A 23,904-nucleotide genomic window follows, 5' to 3' on the forward strand; every position below is an offset into this window, starting at 1 on the left:
AACAATTTAGTCATCCGCTTCCTCAGGGGAGCTAGGAGGCTAAATCCTCCCAGACCTCCTTCAGTCTCTGTGTGGGACCTTTCTACGGTGTTGGAGGCCATGAAAGGTGACCCATTCGAGCCTATTCAAACGATTGATTTTAAACACTTGTCTTTCAAAACAGTGTTTTTACTGGCTCTCGCTTCAGTGAAGCGCATAGGTGACTTACACGCGCTCTCCGTAAGCGCGGCGTGCATGGAGTTTGGGCCAAATGACTCGAGAGTCATACTCAAACCTAGGCATGGTTATGTTCCAAAATCCCTCAACACGCCGTTTCGGGCTCAGGTCATTTCCCTGTCTGCCCTACCGGTCTCTGACGAGGAAGGGGACGCAAGCTTTCTTTGTCCAGTTAGGGCGCTAAGAGCTTATGTGTCTCGCTCGTCTGTTTTCAGACAGACAGAGCAGTTATTTGTTTCGTTCAGCGGACGTTCCAAGGGACTAGCTGCATCGAAACAGAGCCTATCCAGATGGATAGTTGATGCTATAGCGCTGGTATACACTACCAAGGGCTTGCAGTGCCCGTTGGGTGTCAGATCGCACTCCACGAGGGGCATGGCCTCTTCGTGGGCTTGGTCTAGCGGGATTGCCTTGCAAGACATATGTATGGCGGCAGGCTGGGCCTCCCCGTCTACATTTATAAGGTTTTAGTACCTAGAGGCTCCCGCCTTACAGGCCAAGCTGTTGTCAGTATAGACGAATAAGTGCTGTCTGTTTCGGATTCTCGATTCAGGACACTGAGGCCGCTGAGCGCTGCTCACTGTTGACCATATATGGTGTGGGCAAATTGCGTAAGACCCGCATCTTTCCTCATCAGTTCAGGCCGAATCCCGCCCTGTCTGTATGATGTCATGTTAAGCACTTGCGTCTATGAATGCTGCTGTATGTGGGATGGAGTGCCCCCCCCCCTCTTTTCCAGAACTCTCTGTGAGTTCCCTTGGTGATTATGCACTGTGAACCCTGGGCGTTCCACCTTCAGGTTTATTGGTGTGAGATCCCAGCACGCACGGCGTTTTGCATTGGGTCCCCTAGCGTAAGATACTTTCGCAGTACGAGAGACCTCTCGTAAGAGAATGTACTCGGTTACTAACGTAACCTCGGTTCTCTTTTTAGAAGAGGGAACGAGTACTGCGTATCTTGCCGTGCATGCAACACGCTCTGGTTCGCTTCGGCGATGAAAAACCAGATATCAGCTGCCTTCGAGCCTTATTTATAGGCCTAAGCCACGCCTGTTTTGGCAGGATGTGACGCAGTGGGAGCGAAGCGCCCTCATTGGATCTGACGTCACGATAGGCCTCGCTCGATAGGCTGATGCAGTTGCCGCAGAGCAGCCAATAGGCGCGCGAGCTGTCTCGCCTATGCCTGCATACTGCTGCAACGCGTTTTACATTAATACAAAATTAAAGGATAATTTTTTTGCTTCAATATCTCGCAGAAAAGAGATTTTTCCCTAGCGTAAGATACTTACGCAGTACTCGTTCCCTCTTCTAGAGAGAACCGAGGTTACGTTGGTAACCGAGTACGTTTTACGCTTGGTTTCTTTTCATCCCATATAAACTTTTTTTTAGGATTCTTTCCCACTCCTTAAAACATGAGCTTGTTAAATACAAAGGAAGGTTCTGGAAAAGAAAAAGAAAGCGTGGCAATACATTCATTTGAATGAAATACAAGTGTTCTCCAGAATTGTATAGTTACATGTGTACAACTTATCAATTTCTCTGGGAATTGTAATACCTAAATATTTTATTTTGTTCTGATCCCATTTCAACTTAAACTTTTTTAAATTCTTTTTTTTAAATTCTGTTTGGAGATTGCATCCTATTTCCATGGCTTCAGTTTTAGCTGAGTTTAATTTATAACCTGAAATAGCCCCGTATTTCCCAATTTCCTCCAGAAGTGGCGGTAATGATTTATATATATCAGTTAAGAATATTATGACATCGTCTGCATATAAGCCAGTTTATGTTCTTCATCTTGTATCTTAATGCCCTTTATACACATACTTGTCCTTATGCATTCCGCCAATGGCTCAATGCACAAAAATCTGTGGAGAGAGCGGATCGCCCTGTTTTACCCCTCTTTTTATTTGAAAGGGTTTCGATAGCGAGCCAATGGCTTTCACTCTGGCTGCTGAATCATTATACATTCCCATCATTAAATTAATGAATTTCTTGTGAAAGCCAAATTTATTCAAAACTGCAAACAGAAAAGGCAAAGATACTCGGTCGAATGCTTTTTCCGCATCATTCAATGATTTTGTCATATCATTTGTTGTTTTGTTTTTCTAGCAAAATCAATAACATTAAGGGTTTGGCGTACATTGTCACTAAGAAATCTATTTTTGACAAATCCTGTTTGGTCCAGATTTATAATAGATGGTAAGATTTCTGAGAGCCTATTTGCCATAATGGATGTAAATATTTTCTGATCAACATTCAGGAGTGAAATTGGCCTATACGATGAACATTATTTTGGGTCCTTCCCTTCTTTAGCTATGACTGTTATAATTACATTTTTCCAAGTATCTGGCCATTTTCCTGTTTGTAAAACCTCATTAAACACTATGTAGAACTGGTACAATTAAGTATTTGTAATCTTTGTAAAATTCATAGGTATAACCATCTTCTCCAGGGCATTTCCCCAATTTTCCCTTTTCAATAGTTTTTATTATTTCCGTTTGGGTTATGTTTTTTACTAAGCTTTCATTCTGGGTTTCAGTCACAGATGCTAGACTTAATTCATCTAAATAACCTGCAATTGTCTGCTTGTCAAGATTATTTACTTCTGAATAATAAAGGTTTTCATAGTAGTTCCTGAAACAATATAAAATTTCTTGTCCACCTCTCCTTGATGTTGCATTATCCATAATTGTGTTGATTGCCGCTTTTTCTTTGTTCTTTTTTATTTTGGAGGCTAAAATTCGTTGTGCTTTGGGACTATTGTCATAAAATAATTGTTTAGCAAAAGTGAAATATTTTACAAAGTCCTCCGAATTAATACTCTCTAATTCTTTTTTTTGCATCATTCAGTCCTTTTTCTATTATTTTATCCCTCACTTTTAATTCTTGCAACTTTTGTATTTTGTTCTCTATTAACGTTTGTTTATTCTCTCTCAATTTTTTCCTCCAAGATGAGTATGCTATTATCTCTCCCCTTAGGGTTGCTTTAGCTGTTTCCCATAATAATACAGGTTTTATTTCACTGTTATCATTTATATCAAGGAATGTTTTAATAACCTCTGTCATTTTTTCTTTAAACATTTGATCCATAAGTAATGAGTTATTAAATCTCTAAACACTAGTTTTTAATGCCCTATACAAATTTAATTCAATGATGACTGAGGAATGGTCTGCCAATAGAAAGGGAACAATCTCACAAGTAATCACCTTAGAGAGGTCATGCTTTAACATAAAAAAATAATCCAGTCTTGAGGATACTTTATGTCATCAATCATTAATTAGAGTATGAATACCTTTGAGTCCTGGCTGTGAGGCAGTCAGGTCCAATGTCGCTGTTGAAGCAGAATAAACTAACACACAAATAAACAACAATGTTATGTTTAGATGAAGATGTTGACATGTCAGATTGATTGCAGTGCTTTATGTTTTTCAGTTCAAACTCATTTTTTAGGCTGTTTTACAAGTTGTGTGGAAAGCAGATCTGGTTCAAAGGTCTATAATTACCTGTCGATGGTGCTGCACTAGTTTGTGCCTGGCCTATTACAGAAAAAGAGAGATGAACAAAGTCTATTACAGTTCCAGAACGGATTTCATCATTTGCATGGTCTTTCCCACACTGAGAGTGATATTCAAACGGATGGTAAACAAAAATGAGTTATTTTATTCTAAACCATTTGCCTTCAACATGCTAAGAAAGTCGACTGCATAGATTCCAAGCATGAAGTGAGTGGAACAAAACTCAGTGTCTGACATTGAGACCAGGCCAATTAATTTAGCTCATGCCACCAGCTGGGCAAAAGTTACAAAGTTCTAAATGAAGCTTAATGTACACATTAACTTCGTCCCAATTCAGAGGATGCATCCTTTGAAGGCCGATTGTGTCACCGTTGCGCCACAAAGGCTCCTTCAAATGTGGCCTCCAAATGCGTCCTTCGATTCCCGTGAAGAGAAGGATTCAACAGATGGATCCTGGTGGAGTACTGGTACTGGTGGAGCTGGCTGATGAGTTGTGTGGTCAAGCCCTTCCTCCAGCATTTGAATTCAGTTTGGAAAGAAGGATTTGCTGATCACTTCCTGTGCTCAGGCCCTTCCTCCTCCACTGGTTCCGTCCAGCATCCAAGTCCCTTCATTTTCATTGGGTCTGCCCAGACCCAAGTCTTCCTCTTCTTCTCCGTCTCTGCCGGTCCAGTCCGGTTCCGACTCATTTTCGTCACAGATGGTACTGTCCATCTTCAAGACTCCTTCATCGCCGCTGGTCCTAACTAGCTCAAAGCTTTTGTTGCCAGTAATGATATGCCCACCTAGCCTCCCTCTCCCACCTCCTCTGCCCAAGCCATTCAGTCCTTCGGCCCGATCTTTTCTGGCTCTCTTCAGTCCCTCAGCTCCACTATTTACTCTACCCTTCTTAGACCAGCCTTGGGCTTCAGATCTGCCAGCTCAGCCCAGGGGTGTCAATTCCAGCACTCCACATCAGACCTCGGGGCCTGTAGCTCATTAATCATCAATCATTAATTAGAGTATGAATAAATGTGTCTGACTCACCTTGGCAGATGACTCCAGCATCTTCACCGTGCCCACAGTTATGTGATCCCCATACACTTGATGGACAGTTTGTCAGTGTAAATTCAATCCCACGGCACTGGACATCATCCAACCATATTTTTCCGGAACCTTCTCCAAAATAAGCAGAACTCTTTGACCCTATAACACTCCCACAGCCCAGTTCTCTACACACCACTGCTGCGTCTGTAGAATCCCAATCATCATCACACACTGTTCCCCATATTCCATCGTGGAGAACCTCCACTCTTCCAGAACAGCGGTTGGGTCCATTCACCAACTTGATAGCTATTAATCACAAAACAACATAAAGAGAGAAAAACAGGTCATTGGGTTTTAGGTTGTTCATTTTTGTTTGTTTGTTTGTATTTTTGATGTGGTAATAATAGTGGAGTTTAAACCTCCTCAGTATCATTACCTTTGGGTCCTGGCCGTGAGGCAGTCGTGTTCAATGTCGCTGTTGAAGCAGAAAAAATGAACACACAAATACACAACAATGTTATGTTTAGATGAAGATGTTGACATGTCAGATTGATTGCAGTGCTTTATGTTTTTCAGTTCAAAATAATTTTTTTAGTTTGTGCCTGACCTATTACAAAAAAAGAGAGATGAACAAAGTCTATTACAGTTCCAGAACGGATTTCTTCATTTGCATGGTCTTTCCCACACTGAGAGTGATATTCAAACGGATGGTAATCAAAAATGAGTTATTTTATTCTCTAAACCATTCGCCTTCAACATGCTAAGAAAGTCGACTGCATAGATTCCAAGCATGAAGTGAGTGGAACAAAATTCAGTGTCTGACATTGAGACCAGGCCAATTCATTTAGCCCATGCCACCAGCTGGGCAAAAGTTACAAAGTTCTAAATGAAGCTTAATGTACACATTAACTGCGTCCCAATTCAGAGGATGCATCCTTCGAAGGCCGATTGCGTCACCGCTGCACCACAAAGGCTCCTTCAAATGTGGCCTCCAAATGCGTCCTTCGTTTCCCGTGAAGAGAAGGATACAACAGATGGATCCTGGTGGAGTACTGGTACTGGTGGAGCTGGCTTATGAGTTGTGTGGTCAAGCCCTTCCTCCAGCATTTGAATTCAGTTTGGAGAGAAGGATTTGCTGATCACTTCCTGTGCTCAGGCCCTTCCTCCTCTGCCCAAGCCAGTCAGTCCTTCGGCCCGATCTTTTCTGGCTCTCTTCAGTCCCTCAGCTCCACTACTGTATGTACTCTACCCTGCTTAGACCAGCCTTGGGCTTTAGATTCTCCCAGCTCAGCCCAGGGGTGTCAATTCCAGTGCTCCACATCAGACCTCCAGGCCTGTAGCTCCACCTCGGCCTGTCGAGCAGTCGACTCCACCTTGGATCCTCCCTCCCTCTGCTCCACCCAGGACCATCCACCTTGGTCTGACATCGCTCTGTCTCCCAGAGGTGGACAGTAACAAAGTACATTGACTTGAGTGCTGTACTTAAGTACACTTTTTGAGTATCTGTACTTTACTTGAGTATTATTTTTTTCTGGAAACTTTTTACTTTAACTTCACTACATTTGAAAGACAAATATCGTTCTTTTTACTCCACTACAATTCTGTCAAGGTCCTTGAGTAGAAAGTAACATCAGTCAGTGGATGATTTTGGTTGCAGGGGTTGCATTTTGGTTGGAAATGAAAGTCGGGTTGACATCAGAACCCTGCATCCGATTGACATCAGAAGCCGACGTCAGACTGACGTTGGATATTGATTGAAAATAAAAGTCGGGTTGATGTCAGAACCCGATGTTGTGTGGGCGTGCCGGCTCATTAGCGCTCATCAGCGATCCAGCTCATCACTCCCATCACCAGCTGCAGCTCATCTCATCACCTATATGCTCACCACTTTCTCATGTCAGATCGTAGTTTGTGGTGTCCCGGTATTGTTCCAGTCAGCGTCTCGAGTCTTGTGCCTTCCTTGTTCCTGTTCGTGTTCCTGTGGATTTATTCTGGATTCATCTCACCTCTGGACACATCTCACCGCACTGCTGCACTCCCTTTCACCGGGTTCATCTGGCCATCGGGGTCCCTGCGCCGCTAGCCTGTCTGTTCTGGACTTTTACCAACAATTCATCAATATATACAATAAAGAGCTTTTTACTTGCATTTTGCTTCCTTTTCTCATTCGTGACAGAACGATCTGACCTGAGCATGGAAGCAGCGAGTGGCTCTGCAAGTCCACTGGAGGCATTTATGAATAACTGCATACAAAGAATGGACACTCAGGAGAAAAACCTCAACGAGACAGCTCGCGCAGTTCAGGCTCTAGTGGCGCAGGTGTCCGGGCTCACCCAGCAGATTCAACAGCTTCGAGCTCCCACTGCGCCACCCGCACCACCGATTCCCCCACCACCACCAGCAGACCCCTCCCAGTCGGAGCCCCGCCTGCCGGTTCCCGAGGCTTATTCAGGTGAATCAAATTACTGTCGATCTTTCCTAACCAGGTGTTCGATGCATTTCTCTCTCCAACCCAAGACATTCCACGACAAGCGAACCAAGGTCGCGTTTGTGTTGGCACTTCTGACTGGGAGAGCGGCGCTATGGGGAACGGCGGTGTGGGAGAATCAGGAAGAATGTTCCAGAGGCTCTCTGACGAGATGAGGCGGGTGTTCGATCGCGCCGTTGCGGGGAGAGAGGCTGCTAGAGCAGTGGTTCTCAACTCCAGTCCTCGGGACCCACTGCTCTGCATATTGTGTATGTCTCCCTTATTTAACACACCTGATTCAGATCATCAGCTCATTAGGATAGACTCCATGAACTGAACTGAGTGTGTCAGATAAGAGAGACATCCAAAATGTGCAGAGCAGTGGGTCCCGAGGACTGGAGTTGAGAACCACTGTGCTAGAGTGTTGGCGGATTTACGACAAGGAGAGAGATCCGTATCTGACTTTTCGACTGAATTTCGAACTCTAGCAGCAGAGAGCCAATGGAACGAGGAGGCGCAGTGGGACATGTTTCTGCATGGGCTGGCTGACCTCATCCAAAAGGAGATCTACGCCATGGATCTTCCCACCAAGATGATCAATGATCTCATTGCTCTGGCCCTGAGAGTGGACGCACGTCTTTCCCAAGTAGATAGACGTCTTCAGCCTAATCGTTCTCCTGGAGGGATCGAGGGACAACGCTTCGGAGGCGGGGACGCGGTCAGCCCCGTCAACGATCACGAGCCCATGCAGGTGGCTCTCCCGGGAGGAGAAGGAGAGGCGGAGATCCCTGGGCCTTTGCTTGTACTGTGGAGGAGCTGGACATTTTGCTTACAGCTGTCCGTTAAAAGGCCCAGCCCGACAGTAAGTATGAGGCTACTGTCGGGTGGGATTTCTGCAGAGAAGACCTCATCCCCATCTACTCTCCTTCCTGTAAGACTCCGATGGTCATCTCACCTCCACAACTGTCGAGCACTTCTGGATTCAGGGGCTGAAGGTAATTTCATGGACCACACCTTTGCACGCAAATTTCAAGTTCCCCTCAAACCCCTTACGCACCAGATTGCAGTACACGCCCTCAATGGTCAAGAACTCCCCACCATTTCACTGGCCACCGAAGACATCACTCTCATCACATCAGGCAATCATACCGAGACCATCTCCTTTTACATTCTGGACACTTCTCTTGCACCCATCGTCCTTGGTCACCCCTGGTCACCCGTCACAACCCCAAAGTGGACTGGCAGTTAAAGTCTGTGTCTGCGTGGAGCAGTCATTGTCATAAGTCTTGTGTCTGCCTGTCCGTCTGTTTCTGTCCCTGTGTTTCAGGAGGAGGCAGTGGATTTATCTAACATGCCCGCAGAGTACCTGGACCTGAAGGAGGTGTTCAGTAAGTCTCGGGCTGCTTCTCTTCCTCCGCATCGTCCCTATGACTGTGCTATAGAGTTATTGCCAGGTACGTCTCCGCCTAAGGGCAAATTATATTCACTCTCTGTTCCAGAGAGAGAGGCCATGGAGAAATACATTTCTGATTCTCTAGCAACGGGGTTCATCCGCCCTTCCTCTTCTCCAGCGGGGGCGGGGTTCTTTTTTGTGGGGAAGAAGGATGGATCGTTGCACCCTCAGATCATTTGGACGTGGCTGTGTTACAAGAGGTAAAAACGATATAAATACTCTTCATTTTCTCACACAAACTGCTCGTTTTGTGTCTTAGGCCATCAATGTGTACTTACGATGGGGAATTGTTCAATTTGGACGATGGGGAATTGTTTTAATTTGGACTCTGTGCATGCTCTTTGAGACCGTGACCATAGACCTGCATTATATGACTGACAGACAAGAACGGTTTGACCTAAAAATATCAAAATTGAAACTACTGCGGAAAAAAAGACACCTACATCTTGGATGCCCTTGAGGTACGCTAAAACATTCCAAAATTTAATTTCAAAGTGAACTATCCCTTTAACCTGACATATTCCTGTGCGTGAACAACAAGGTTCATCAGACTCAGTGAAATCTTGGTTGAAGATGGTTGGAAATTGAAATCCATGGCTTAGTGTGGATGTCAAAACCAAAATGGCATATTACTCAACAATTAGTAAATAGTCATGTGCCTCAACAAGTAAAGTCATAACATAATGATAGTCTACATTTGCAAATCATTAATTAACCCTTGTGCGTCAATTTAAAAAAGTTACACATAGGTCCAAAGAGGACAAAAATGTCCATGTCAAAAAACTGTCATAAAAAGTTGAAGCTTGGGAGCACAGACTTAACTCTGGTATCATTTTAAAGAATACCCTTGGCAGATTATTGCTGAAGTAAAAAAAAAATTATAAGTAAATCCCCAAAAAAGTTAGCCTATAAAGGTTTAAGTTTATGAAAATTATTTATGAATATTATTTTATAAAAAATATATATTTTATGAAACAAGTTGAACTCTAAAACGGCTAGAAAATCAAAGCCATAAATCTAAATAAGTTGTGTTCCAAATTTGACAGATTGTTGTTGAAGTGAAAAAAGTGCCACCAAAAAAATGTTATAGAAGTTTAAGTTTATGAAAAATGTTTATGAACATTATAATCAATATTTTATATAAAATATAAATAAGTATTTTGTGTAACTAGTGCAATTATTTTTTTAAAAAAAATTTCAAATGAAATGGGGGTGAAAAAGTAAAATTACAATAAAAATACACACCTGTGCCAAAATTCATGCAGTTAACATAAAAAAAACGTACACATAGGTCCAACGTGGACAAAAATGTCCAAGTCAAAAAACTCTCATAAAATGTTATGTTTGGGAGCAAATACTTAAGTTTGGTCTCATTTTAAAGAAGACCTTTGGCAGATTGTTGTTGACGTGAATTTTTTTTTAAAAGTGCAACCAAAGAAATGTTATAGAAGTTTAGGTTTATGAAAAATATTTGCCTTGCCTTGCCTTGCCTTGCCTTGCCTTGCCTCTCTCAATACTACAAACACACACATGCACACAAACTCTTTTTTTTTTTTTATAACACACATACCAACCACACTCTGACATCCATACCAACACACACACACAATTATCATTGCATAATTTATCCAATTGGCTCTATAATAGCTCAAAATTCATGCAGTTAACATTAACAACAACAACAACAAAAAACTTACACATAGGTCCAAAGTGGACAAAAATGTCCAAGTCAAAAAACTCTCATAAAAACATTATGCTTGGGACCAAAATACTTAAGTTTGGTCTCATTTTAAAGAAGACCCTTGACAGATTGTTGTTGAAGTGAAAAAAGTGCCACCAAAAAATGTTCTAGACGTTTAAGTTTATGAAACATGTTTATGAACATTATAATCAATATTTTATATAAAATATAAATAAGTATTTTGTGTAACTAGTGCAATTATTTATTTTTTATTTTTTTTCAAATGAAATGGGGGTGAAAAAGTAAAATTACAATAAAAATACACACCTGTGCCAAAATTCATGCAGTTAACATAAAAAACTTACACATAGGTCCAACGTGGACAAAAATGTCCAAGTCAAAAAACTCTCATAAAATGTTATGTTTGGGAGCAAATACTTAAGTTTGGTCTCATTTTAAAGAAGACCTTTGGCAGATTGTTGTTGACGTGATTTTTTTTTAAAAAGTGCAACCAAAGAAATGTTATAGAAGTTTAGGTTTATGAAAAATATTTATGAACATTATAATCAATATTTTATATAAAATATATATATTTATGAAACATTTGGAACTCTAAAACTGATATAAATTCAAAGCCATAAATCTAAACAGGTTGTGTTCCGAATTTGAGGATGATATCTCAAAAAATAAGCTTTCAGTAAGATTTTGTTTGGGCGCAGTACCAAACTTTCCCCATTGGATCCCAGCAAAACTCCACTGGTGAACACAGTGATTGGATTTTCGATTTGCAGTTGAGTTTTTCTCTCTCAAATATTACAAACACAAAAATCCCTTTTTTATTTTATTACACACATACAAACCACACTTAGACATCCATACCAACAAACCCACACAATTATCTTGCATAATTTATCCAATTGGATCTATAATATGCCAAAGCAGAAAACAGGAATAAAGCGAGTATTTGCTTTATAGGCCTAACCTGAAAAGATGGCACCATCTGATATTTTTTTTTTTTTTTTAATGTCAATTTTGAAGCCTTGCCAACAGAATGAAAGCCTATTTAAAAAGATGGCATCATTTTATAGTTAAACGGCACAGGGATTTAAAAATGCAGTTTTAATGGGTTTCAATGGGGCCATTTTTGTCCAAAAGGTCCTGAGAGGAAGTATTTTGTGTAACTAATGCAAAATAGATTTTTTAAAGGAAATGGCGATTAAATAGTAAAATTCCAATAAAAATACACACCCGTGCCAAATTTTATGCAGTTAGCATTAACACAGGCAAAGTGATCAAAAAAACAAAACTGAAAAGGACAAAAATGTCCTTAAGGATGCACAAGAGTTAATGGTTAATTAAAGCAGACAACTGGAAGTTGAAGTATATTGCAACACAAACAAAAATGATTAATATATATTGCACATTTTAGGAGAATTAATAATCATTATAAAAACTGTATTACACAAACCTTGAATAAACAGTGCAATGGTCCAGATGAAGATGTTGATTGTGTTCATTGCTGTAGTTTAGTCTTGTGTGATGATGAAGATTGTGTTCTGCTCTCAGTCATGAAGTGTTAAACTCACAGCACTATAAACACTCTCAGAGCACTGAAGCATGTGCTGACAATGCAAAGAAGTGGGCAGGATTTACAACAGCTTGTGCTGATAACAAACTCATAAACTCTACATAGAAGATTTTACTTTCAGAATAATGTTATTGAACCATTTAGTGATTAATTGCACATATTTATTAATTGTGAAATATTTTTGTTTATGTTTGTCAGGCTGATAAGACACTAGGTTTTGTCTGGAGAATCATGAATGTAGATCATTTTAAACATATGTCATACGCAGCAGTTTCTCTGAGTTCAGTTCTGTGCTACACCTTTACAAGCATGTTAACAATGACAAATCAAGAACTAAATGAATCAGTTTTACTATATTTAGAGTCATAATAAAAAAAGTCCATTACGGTCTTTGGAATCAATGTTGACATGTTGCTATCTGGGAAATATTTTCATGATGTCTATTTTTCCCCACATTTTCCACATGCGTGAAGTTCATCAGGACTCATAATCAGGTCATTATATATTAAACAATGTGCATCTGAAATGTTCAGAATTATTGATTCATTTATTTGAAGCTGCAGGTTTTTCTGTGAATCATGATGATTGATCTGCATATGAAGAACAGAAGCATCATTATGAGAAACTCCACAACATCATCCATGATCAAAGAGGTCAAAGGTCACCTCAGAGGTCACAGCTCATCAAATATATTTCTTTAAACAGTGTTATATCAGAAAGCATTTAGTCAAATCTGAATGAGTGAGTGTTGAGAAGAGCTGAGGATCTTCTAATATCAGTGTGTTGAAGTGTTGTTTCTCTCTCTCTGCTGGAGTGTGTGTTCACTCGAGTGGAATAGAGGTTTTTGTACGAGCGTTTCATTAGATTGTATCACTGTGGTACACATTCGGTGGAGGAACTAAACTGGTGATCGGTAAGTCTGTCTATTTAATCACCTAATAAAAAAATACAATTTAGATTTCAGAAAGTGTTTTACAGTGGAAACAAGAACAACATTTATTAATAATAATGATTATTAGATCATAAGACTTTTATAATGCAATATGTATGAAGGCTTTTAATAAAGTGTTACTGATATTGTTGTATAATTATTTAATCTAAAACAATGATATTAATATAAGAATAACATTATTCCTGTCACGGATTCACTCAGTACACCTCAGCCAGCGTCAACTCAGCACACCTGGTCCCGATCACAATCACCCGAATTCTGATTCACTGCACCTGCACCTCATCACTTCACTTATCATGCTGACTCTGGATATAAACCCCAGCCATCTCACAGTTCACTGTCCGGTCTCGTCTTCAGACGTCTGTGACTCCCCAGCGCTGTTCCATTCCAGTCTGATTCCAAATACGACTTTGATATCCCGCAAGTATTCTCACATTCCAGACTTTCAGTACCTCTCTGGCAGCATCTGTGATCGGTGATTAACCTGGAAACCTCAAGATCAAGACCAGTCCTGTTGACTCCGCTAGCGAAGCTCCACGTATCCCAGCTTTGTGTCCTGAGTGACTATATCTGTTTCATGCATTCAAAAGACTCTAAGTTCAACGTTATATTCCCTGAGTTTGACCTCTTATGCTTCCTTGCTATCCGGAGCTGCATACAGTGTCTAAATAAACCTTTGTTACCATTATCTCTGTGTCCTCGTTCATACAGTGTTGTGACAATTCCTTTCAACAAAAAAGGAATTCTAAACATATTTCCACACTGTGTCTCACTATGAGTTTAATCAGTTTATTACAGGTTTGTCTTTCTTCATTTATTTCTACACTGAGTTCATATTTAGTTCATCTTTTATTGTAGAAATCATACATAGAAAAAGAGATTTGACATCAGAATGTAAATGTTGCTACTTTCTGTAGTTCAGTCAATGATACTGAATCTCTTTTGCTCATGTTGTGCTTATAATTCAGTGTTTTGTTCATTCTGTATGATTCAATTGTGTTTTAACTCTGTTTGAAATTGAGATACATTTTCAGTTCAGGTCTCAAAATGTAAGATATTTATGTTCAGAGTGAATAATTGCTGGAATTAAAGCAGTCAGATCAGCCTGATAATAGATAATATAGGGCTGAACGATTAATCGCAACAAAACCGCACGTGATTTGCGATTTTCTTATGCGCAGCTTGTCAGTGGAGTGCGGCTGATCGGTAGTAAATACTGCTCTATCTGAACGCCAGAGGGCGCTCTCACGCAAACACGCTAAATATGCCCCGCCGCAGAAGTACAATTCGCCTTTGGCTAAGCCACACCCTAGAATGTAGATTGACCAATCACAGCGCAGCCAAGGACGAGCTCCCACAGAGGTCCGACACTTTTTCACAGCGCTCCATTGACTTTAACGCGGGCGTCTCATATTTTTGGTCTCGGCAGGCTATTACCGTCGTAGTTTTATCAAAAATATGGTTAAACGTTGTGCCTGGGGCATTTGTAACACAGATACGCGTTTCCCAGAGAGGTTGGAGGGGGCTGTCCATTTTTTTCCCTTCCCAAAACCGAAGTCAAATCCTGACAAGTGTCGTTTTGGATTAAACTGTTTGGACGTCCTCACAGTCAGCTAAACCCCTCAAGGATCAACAAGCACACTTCTGTGTGCTCTAAGGTAAATTTAGCTTTAAAAGTGTGCTTTTTATTTGCACACTGTAGCTCTGTACAGCACTTTGGCGCAACTCTGTTGTTTTTAAATGTGCTATAGAAATAAAATTTGACTTGACTTGACTTGACTTGACTTTAAACCTTACTGTGAAGTTATACTAGTTAGACAGTTTTATGCTGTTTTAGGTTATGATTTCGGTTCTCTACCCTAATTAATGAAGAATCAAGGTGCTAGCAAGCAAGCTTAGCGATAGTTTAGTTATCACGTAAGTCAGGATTTTATGTTTTGACTAGCGGCTGGATGTTAGCTAACTTTGTTATTCAAGATACAAACACCTAACGTTAACGTTAGGTGTTTGTATCTTGAATAACAAAGTATCTTGAATAACAAAGTTAGCTAAAACAAACAGCATAAAACTGTCTAACTAGTATAACTTCACAGTAAGGTTAAAAGCAAAATTTACCTTAGAGCACACAAAAGTGTGCTTGTTGATCCTTGAGGAGTTTAGCTGACTGTGAGGATGTCCACACAGTTTAATCCAAAGACGACACTTGTCAGAATTTGACTTCGGTTTTGGGAAGGGAAAAAAATGGACAGCCCCCTCCAACCTCTCTGGGAAACGCGTATCTGTGTTACAAATGCCCCAGGCACAACGTTTAACCATATTTTTGATAAAACTACGACGGTAATAGCCTGCCGAGACCAAAAATATGAGACGCCTGCGTTAAAGTCAATGGAGCGCTGTGAAAAAGTGTCGGACCTCTGTGGGAGCTCGTTCTTGGCTGCGCTGTGATTAGTCAATCTACATTCTAGGGTGTGGCTTAGCCAAAGGCGAATAAGGGCGCATCATTCCAGGAAATCCCTATCGCTGTAGCTGAATAAACAGAAGATTGAAATGCTTTGATTAAACATGACTTATAAATACATAACTGCCTTATTCTGTGTAAGAAGCTCATCATCTCACAGAAGGAGGAGCTCAGCTGTCGTTATGAAGTGAGTTTGGAGTAAATGCATGTTATTAAATGTTGTCTGTTGTTGGACAAGAGGTTCATAAATGATTCTGGTTTTGGAAAGATGTTTGACACGTGTTGCTTTTTCAAATGCACGTTATAAGTGATTCAAACTCACAGTGCTTTCAGATGGAGCCGCGTTTACTGATCCGTACATAACTGACAAACTGCGCATAAAAAATAATCGCAGCCTTTGCGATTTAAATATCGCCATAAGCCATCTCGATTTAAGTGCGATTACATGGAAAGTGCGATTAATCGTTCAGCCCTAAGATAATATGTGTTATAACTGCTATTACACTTATTGATTAGATCATACATGCATTTTAATGTATATAGCAGTGCATAATTAATACATAAAAAATACTTTTATAATGCAATATGTATGAAAGCTTTAAATAAAGTGTGACTGATATTGTTTATAATGATTTAATCTAAAGATAGAGCAGCATTACTCCTCTGCTGTGAATGTGCAGTGTGTTGTGTGTGTTGTGTGTGTGTGTGTGTGTGTGTGTGTGAATGTGTTGTGTTTGTCTCCTGCAGCTGGTCCCACAGTGAAGCCCTCAGTGTCTCTGCTGCCGCCCTCTTCTCTGCAGATCTCTGGAGACTCAGCCGCACTGCTCTGCCTGCTCAGCTCTTACTCTCCACAGGGGGCGCTGGTGAGCTGGACACTGGACGGGTCAGAGGTCACCGAGGGGGTTCTGACCAGCGCAGAGAGCCAGCAGGACGGCCGCTACAGCCGCAGTAGTGTCCTGACCCTCAGCAAAGCACGCTGGGAAGAGGGAGAGCTGTACGTAGGGACGTTATGGAAAAAATCATAATCACGATTATTTTGGTCAGTATTGAAATCGATTATGTAACACGATTTATTAAAAAACACGGTAACACTTTACAATAATGTTAATTAACATTAGTTAATGTATTAACTAACATGAACTAACAATGAGAAATACATTTGTTACAGTATGTATTAATCTTTTTTTAATGCTAGTTAATACAAATACAGCTGTTCATTGTTTGTTCATGTTAGTTTACAGTGCCTTAACTAATGTTAACAAATACAACCATTCATTTTAATAACGTATTAGTAAATGGTGAAATTAATATTAACTAAGATTAGTAAATGCTGTAGAAGTATTGTTCATTATTAGTTAATCTTAACAAAGGTAGTTAACTAATGCTAATTAATGAACCTTATTGTAAAGTGTTACCGAAGACACCTTTCAACAATTCTTAAAAAATCGAAATTTGAACATTTATTGTACTTTTTGAAATATTAAAATAAATAATATATAACAGATAATACTTCAATGAGTATTTTAATAATTCCCGCAGGTCTACCACTTAGGCCTATATTGAGGGAAATTCCCCCGCAAACATTGATTCACTTTAGCATGTAGATTGTATGAGTAGCCTAAATGAATCCTCACAGATTATAAAATCAAATCAATAATTTTAAAACTTTCTCCAAGACGCAATTTCACAAACCGCGTGAGTGTTCAGCGGTGCTGCGTCTCCTCTCTCTCTCTGTCTCTCAAAATGCGCTGGACAAGGCAAGCGTCGAAACTACACATTCGCGTTTAGGAGTCGGGACATGCCGGAATTGTCACTTGCACAATCGGGCCAGCATTGCATCGTAACTAAAGTTTATCATTTTCACTTCTATTAAAGTTTTATCACTTTAAACATTCAAGCTGAGAGAGTTTATGGCATCGGGAGGGGCGGATGTGCGCGTGCGCGCGTCATTCAGAACACAAGACAAAATAAGAGCGTTCTTTCAAAACGGAACAAGGCAAAATAATCGTTTTTACTCGATTATACTATTTTGGTGATCGTTGGGAGCAAAAATCGAAACCGAAATTCAATTAATTGCACAGCCCTAGCTGTACGTCTGCAGAGTAACACATGATGGAGCTCCTCACGAGTGCTGATGTTTCTCTCCTGAAGATGAGCCGTATCTGAGTGTCCTGTGTCAGGCAGGATTCACATGAGTCTAGTGCTGCAGCTGTAGTGATTTACAACTCAATACTGAAAGAGTGTGTGTGTGTGTGTGTGATCTTTCAATCTGCTGTGTTTGCTGCAACATTCAATAAAGCTTCTCAACAAGTTCACTTTGTGTCTGACAACATCATTCAACTAACAGATGAAGATGCAGGTGCTTTTCAGAAGGTTGATGTAGCAGTAAACAGCCCAGCCCCTTCAGCCCAGCCCCCCTAAAAAATATTTGATTAATACGTTTTTTTTATCGCTTCAGTCCCCTTTAAAAAGACTAATTTGAAACGTACTTGGTTACTTACGTAACCTCGGTTCCCTTAGAGATAAGGGAACGAGTACTGCGTTGCAAACGCTGTGGGAAAACTCCTTTTCTCGAGAATATTGAAGCCTTTATTTTAAAACGCATTGCTGCAGCACAGGCGAGAGCATCAAGCTCGCGCGAGCGTGCTGATAGGCTGTGCTGAGGCAACTGCACGAACCAATGGCGGATCAGCAGAGGCGCGCGAACCAATCAGGGCGCTTGCCGCTCTGTCAGAGTCGAGCGCGCGAAACTGCACGTGACAGCAGAGTATAAATACAGAGAAAATCCGCCATTTGACAGGTCTAATCGACTGAAGCGAAAAACACCTGACATAAGAGAAATAGCACGGCAAGGCAACGCAGTACTCGTTCCCTTATCTCTAAGGGAACTGAGGTTACGTAAGTAACCAAGTACGTTCCCTTACGAGAACGTTCTCTCGTACTGCGTTGCAAACGCTGTGGGAACACTATTTAAAACGCCGTGCTATTAATCTTTTGTCTCTGACTCACCAGGAGCCCCGGGAAGTTACAGAATAGCCAGGATAACGAGACTGGAACATCGGGCCCAGAGATATCCAAATAAATAAGATCTGGACCATGGGCCAGTCTTAAGTAAACCCACAACTCAAGGTGACAACCATGTGTCTGAGTCAAAAACTAGTCTGGGTCCACAGAGCCAGGGTCTAGATAGAGAGAACTCGTGCCTGCAGAGCAGGGACCTCTAAGTTGTAAAACCTTACAAATGTGGACGGAACGGACCAGCCGGCCGCCGCACAAATGTCCTCGATAGGAACACCGCTCGACCAAGCCCACGAGGAGGCGACACCTCTCGTGGAGTGAGCTCTAACACCTATGGGACAAGAGAGGCCCAGTGAGGTGTAAGCCAGAGCAATGGCGTCCACTATCCATCTAGACAGCGTGAGCTTCGTGACCGGAAGACCTTTGGTTCGGCCCCCGAAACAAACAAAGAGCTGTTCAGACTGTCTGAAAGAGGCCGAACGCTCCAGATAAACTCTCAGAGCTCTGACGGGGCAAAGCGTGAGAGCATCACTGTCCTCTTCAGAGGTGGGAAGAGCTGAGAGAGAAATAACCTGGGCTCTGAACGGAGATGAGAGCACCTTAGGAACATATCCATGTCTTGGCCTAAGGATGACCTTAGAGTCATTGGGGCCAAACTCCAGACAGGAAGCGCTAGTAGAAAGCGCCTGCAAGTCCCCTACTCTCTTCACTGACGCCAGTGCCAGAAGCAGGGCAGTTTTCAGGGAGAGGGGCTTCAGATCAGCTGACTGAAGTGGTTCAAAGGGAGGTCCCCTAAGAGCCCGTAGAACCAGGGAAAGGTCCCAGGCCGGTACAGACGGTGGCCGAGGCGGGTTAAGCCTTCTGGCGCCCTTAAGGAAACTAACTATAAGGTCGCTTTTACCTAAGGAGGCTCCGGCTTCCAATACGTGATAATCAGCAATGGCTGCCACGTACACCTTGAGAGTGGAGGGGGAGCGACCCGCATCCAGCATCTCTTGGAGAAAAGAAAGCACTTTTGGTACTTCACAAGTGTGTGGGTCGAGGTTCCGAGCTAAACACCAGATGGAGAACACTGACCATTTAAGGTGGTAGAGGCGTCTGGTAGACGGGGCTCTAGCCTCCTTAATAGTATTCAGGACACCCTCTGGAAGATCCTGGGGTACCCGTTGAGTGGCCATACATGTAGGGCCCACAAGTCGGGACGGGGATGCCAGATGGTCCTGTTGGCCTGAGCCAGGAGGTTGCACCTCACTGGAATTGGCCACGGGTCTGTTACAGACAGTTGCATCAACTCTGGGAACCAAGCCTGGGTTCGCCAGAGAGGAGCTACCAAGAGAACTGCGCATTTCGTGTTCCTGATCCGTTCGATGACCTGAGGGAGCATCGAGACCGGAGGAAACGCATAGAGGGGAAGGTTGGGCCAGTCGTGGGCCAACGCATCTCTGTTCTTTGAAAAGAAGATTGGGCAGTGACAGTTGTCTTCTGAGGCGAAAAGGTCTACTTCTGCCTTCCCGAAGACCTCCCAGAGCAGGAGAACCATCTGAGGGTGGAGAGGCCATTCCTCTGGGGGAACCCTGCCCCGAGAGAGCATGTCTGCTCCTGTGTTCAACGTGCCCGGCACGTGAGCTGCCCTGAGCGAGCGCAGGTTGGTGTGAGCCCATAACAGTAGCTGGGTGGCTATGGCAAACAGGTTGTGGGACCTGAGGCCGCCCTGGCGATTTATGTAAGAGACCACCGACATATTGTCCGTCCGGACCAAAACGTGGTGTCCAGCCAGGTATGGGAGGAAGGCTTTCAGGGCTAGAAAAACTGCTCTCATTTCGAGGCAGTTGATGTGTAGGCGTTTCTCCGAGCTCGACCAGAGGCCGGAGGCAGGCCTGCCTTCGTACAGGGCTCCCCAATCCGAGTTGGAAGCATCTGTCGAAATAACCCTCCTCTCTGAGACCACCCCCATGCTTACGCCCTGCTGGAACCAGCTGGCATTTTTCCAAGGGGCCAGGGCTCGAATACAGCGCTAGTCCACCTTGATATTCAAGCGGCCTGAGTGCCAGGCGCGGGGTGGCACCTGAGGTGCTAGCCACAGCTGAAGAGGACGCCTGTGCAGTAGGCCTAGTTGGAGTACTGATGATGCTGAGGCCATCAGGCCAAGGATCCTCTGAAACGTTCTGAGGGGTACGTAAGAGCCCTCTATGAACGATGCGGCGAGCTGCTGAATCGATAGAGCACGGGCCGATGTGGGCCATGCTCTCATAAGTACGGAGTCGAGAACTGTTCCCAGGAACGTGATACGTTGGCTGGGCAACAGAATACTCTTGGAAAAATTCACCCTGAGCCCTAGGCATTCCAGATGGCTGAGGAGCCAGGCTTTGTGAGTATGGGGCTCCGCCTCTGACTGAGTCAGTATGAGCCAGTCGTCGAGGTAGTTCAGAATGCGCTTGCCCCGCTGTCTCAGGGGGGAGAGAGCTGCATCCATGCACTTCGTGAATGTACGAGGTGCCAGTGCCAGTCCAAATGGTAGAACTGTGTACTGGTATGTCTGCCCTTCGAAGGCGAATCTCAAGAATGGCCTGTGGTGGGGGTTCACTTGAATGTGAAAGTAAGCGTCTTTTAGATCTACTGAGAAGAACCAGTCGCCTGGGCGAATTTGCGCCAGGATATGTCTGGTAGTGAGCATTCTGAACGGCCGTGACATGAGAGCCTTGTTCAGATGTCTGAGATCTAAAATGGGTCTCAGGCCGCCGTCTTTCTTCGGAATGAGAAAATAACGAGTGTAAAACCCTGACTCGCTTTGAGAAGAGGGGACCTTCTCGATGGCCCCTTTGGCCAGCAGACTTAACACTTCGGTGCGGAGGACATGAATCAGTGTGCTCCTTACCGAGGTTTGAATAATAGCGCGAAAACGCGGAGGTCTGCGGGCGAACTGAAGCGAGTAACCGTGCTTTATGATGTTCATCACCCATTCTGAGACTCCGGGGATAGCCTGTCAAGCTAGAGCCCGAAGAGCCAGAGGCATTATCATATCTGGAACGCCCAGAGTCGGGGGCTCGAACTGACATGAATTTAAGAGAGAAATTTTGCTCGTTTTGTGCTTTTTGTGGGTCGCTGTTAAAACAGCGTTTGGGTGCAGGGGTGCGTGACAGGTGACGGGCCCATGTTCTGCATTTAAAACTGCTCCAACCGCCTGAACTGAAGAGGGGGCTGAGAGTAGCACTTGAGCGATCTTCGGGGCTGGTCCGGCCGCGGCGGGACATTGACCCCTCTTTCTGCCGGTTAGGACGGCTTCTTGGGCTCGTGATCGAGCGTGAGCTTCGGTCGAGGGCCCTGGCGCTTAGGGAACGGGAACCGCTTTGCAGGCTTCAGGTGCTGCCTGGTTTCAGCCGCTGGGCGGGCTGGAAAACCTGTGACACCAACCTCTCCGGTCGCGGCGTGCTCTTGGGGCGCCGTGGGACCGAGCTAGAGCGCTTGGGTAGAAAGTGCTTCATAGCACTCGAAGCTTTCTGAGCCTCAGTGAAGCGTTCTGCGAAGCCGTTAACCGATGGGCCGAAGAGACCAGATGCCGAGACTGGAGAATCGAGGAAGGCGGTCTTGTCTGCGTCCCTGATTTCCGTCAAATTCAGCCATAAATGGCGCTCTAAAACCACCAGGCTGGCCATGTTGCGGCCCAGGGCTTGAGCAGTGGTCTTTGTGGCCCGTAGCGCCAAATCCGTCGCACTTCTGAGGTCCTTAAAGGTGTTTGGATCAGGGCCTGACTCATCCATCGTGCGGAGGAGCTTAGCCTGAAATACTTGAAGGGTCGCCATAGCGTGTAGTGCAGAGGCGGCTTGACCGGCGGCAGCATAAGCGCGGCTGGCAATGGCCGAAGTGGTCCGTTTTAGACCTCCAACTACCCGCAGTGGGAGGGCATAAGTGCGCGGCGACCGCCTCCTCCAGTGGAGGGAGAGACACATATCCTTTCTCTTCAGCGCCGTCAACAGTGGAGAGCGTTGAAGAGGCAGATGAGCGCGTTCGCGCTGAAAAGGGCGCGCGCCAGCTTTTAGTGAGCTCTTCGTGGACCTCAGGAAGAAAAGGGGCGGCACGCTGACGAGGGGCCTGCTGGCGCCCCGGCAGGTACCATTCATCGAGGCGGCTTCTGGTGGGTTCAGCTGGAGAAAGCCAGACGAGTCCCAGCTCGTTGACAGCGCGAGACATGACGCGGAAAAGTTCGGCATCGATGCTCGCTCGAGTGTCAGGGGGATCCAGCTGAGAGGGAGGGGCGGGGTCCGCGGAGCCCGACCACTCCTCGCTCTCAGACGCCGCCATGGAAACCGCGTCATCCAGATCCTCAGCAGATCCGCCAAAAGAGACGAGTCCCGCCGCTTCAGAGGAGGGGCGTTGGTCGCTCCGAGAAAACAGGACTGGAGACGAAGGCGTGGGCGAAGCACGCGGAGAAGGACCCGGCGTGCATTCGCTGAACTCACCGCTCGAACTCACGCAGCAGCTCGAGTTCTTACCAGAACCAGGAAGTATGACCATATTAGCCCAGTTCTGTCAAAACTGCATTGGCTCCCTATTAAACATCGCATCAATTTTAAAATATTGCTGATTACTTACAAAGCACTGAATGGTTTAGCTCCGCAGTACTTGAGCGAGCTCTTAACGCATTATAGTCCGTCACGTCTATTGCGATCTCAAAATTCCGGCCAGTTGATAATACCTAGAATATCAAAATCGACTGCTGGCGGTAGATCCTTTTCCTATTTAGCACCAAAACTCTGGAACAGTCTTCCTACCATTGTCCGGGAAGCAGACACACTCTGTCAGTTCAAAGCCAGATTAAAGACACATCTCTTTGACCTAGCTTTCACATAATACATTATAGACTTCTATAATTTAATGTTAGGCTGCATATAGTAGGTCAGCCGGAACCGGGAACACTTCCCAAAAATCCTGATGTACTCGTTACATCATGAGAAGAATGGCATCTACGCTAGTTTTAGTGTCTGTGTTTATCCCGAGGTTTTCCTGCAGCCTGCCGGATCCAGGCCGTATCCAGATCTGACGAAGGACCTTCGCCTGGACCGATGACAACGCAGTGCTGAAGTGCCAACTAGTCTCTCCCTATGGAGGATCCCACTACCACTCTACAGATAAGGCGTTGTCGGGAAAATTCGTCTCGCGGTCCTACCCCAAAGCAACAAATAAAATAAAATTCCTTATCAAAATTTATAAGGAAAGACAAGTATTTTGTTTAGGCTTGGCTTGTAGGGAATTCCAAACCTGCGTATATTCAAACGCACATAACTATAGAACCCATTCTAAATGCGCATGTGAACGCCATCAGTGTTTCTCACAGGTTTGCGTTAAAAGTCTGTGTAGAGAGAATGGTGTCGTCTTAGCGGCCCCTAATTTAATAACAAATGATCATTGCGACGGAAGCAAATCAATCAAAACTAACTTTAGATGGAAATAACTTAACTCTGCTGTAAAGCCGAAACAATCTCTGTTACCTTAAATTATACGCTTATCTCTGTAAAGCTGCTTTGAGACAATC

At 43.7% G+C, this 23,904-nt stretch overlaps 1 protein-coding gene and 1 long non-coding RNA gene across 2 annotated transcripts in view; one reads left to right on the forward strand and one right to left on the reverse strand.

Moving 5' to 3' along the window:
• Window positions 1–11,962, reverse strand: part of LOC307151156 (uncharacterized protein) — a 76,554-nt gene extending 64,592 nt beyond the window's left edge. The window contains exons 1-5 of the mRNA XM_079859026.1: window positions 11,827–11,962; window positions 5,194–5,232; window positions 4,758–5,063; window positions 3,720–3,752; window positions 3,509–3,565 (exon numbers count right to left, since the gene is read on the reverse strand). Of these exons, the coding sequence (XP_079715152.1) occupies window positions 3,509–3,565; window positions 3,720–3,752; window positions 4,758–5,063; window positions 5,194–5,232; window positions 11,827–11,875 (484 nt within the window). The 5' untranslated portion in view covers window positions 11,876–11,962. The remainder of the gene's footprint in view (window positions 1–3,508; window positions 3,566–3,719; window positions 3,753–4,757; window positions 5,064–5,193; window positions 5,233–11,826) is intronic.
• LOC307151180 overlaps window positions 1–17,671 on the forward strand; it is a 287,419-nt gene extending 269,748 nt beyond the window's left edge. The window contains exons 3-5 of the long non-coding RNA XR_013819830.1: window positions 12,811–12,859; window positions 16,104–16,350; window positions 17,444–17,671. This is a non-coding gene — a long non-coding RNA (uncharacterized lncRNA). The remainder of the gene's footprint in view (window positions 1–12,810; window positions 12,860–16,103; window positions 16,351–17,443) is intronic.
• The last annotated feature ends 6,233 nt before the right edge of the window (window positions 17,672–23,904 follow it).

Source organism: Squalius cephalus (assembly GCF_949319135.1).
Source record: "Squalius cephalus genome assembly, chromosome: 23".
NCBI lineage: Eukaryota > Metazoa > Chordata > Actinopteri > Cypriniformes > Leuciscidae > Squalius > Squalius cephalus.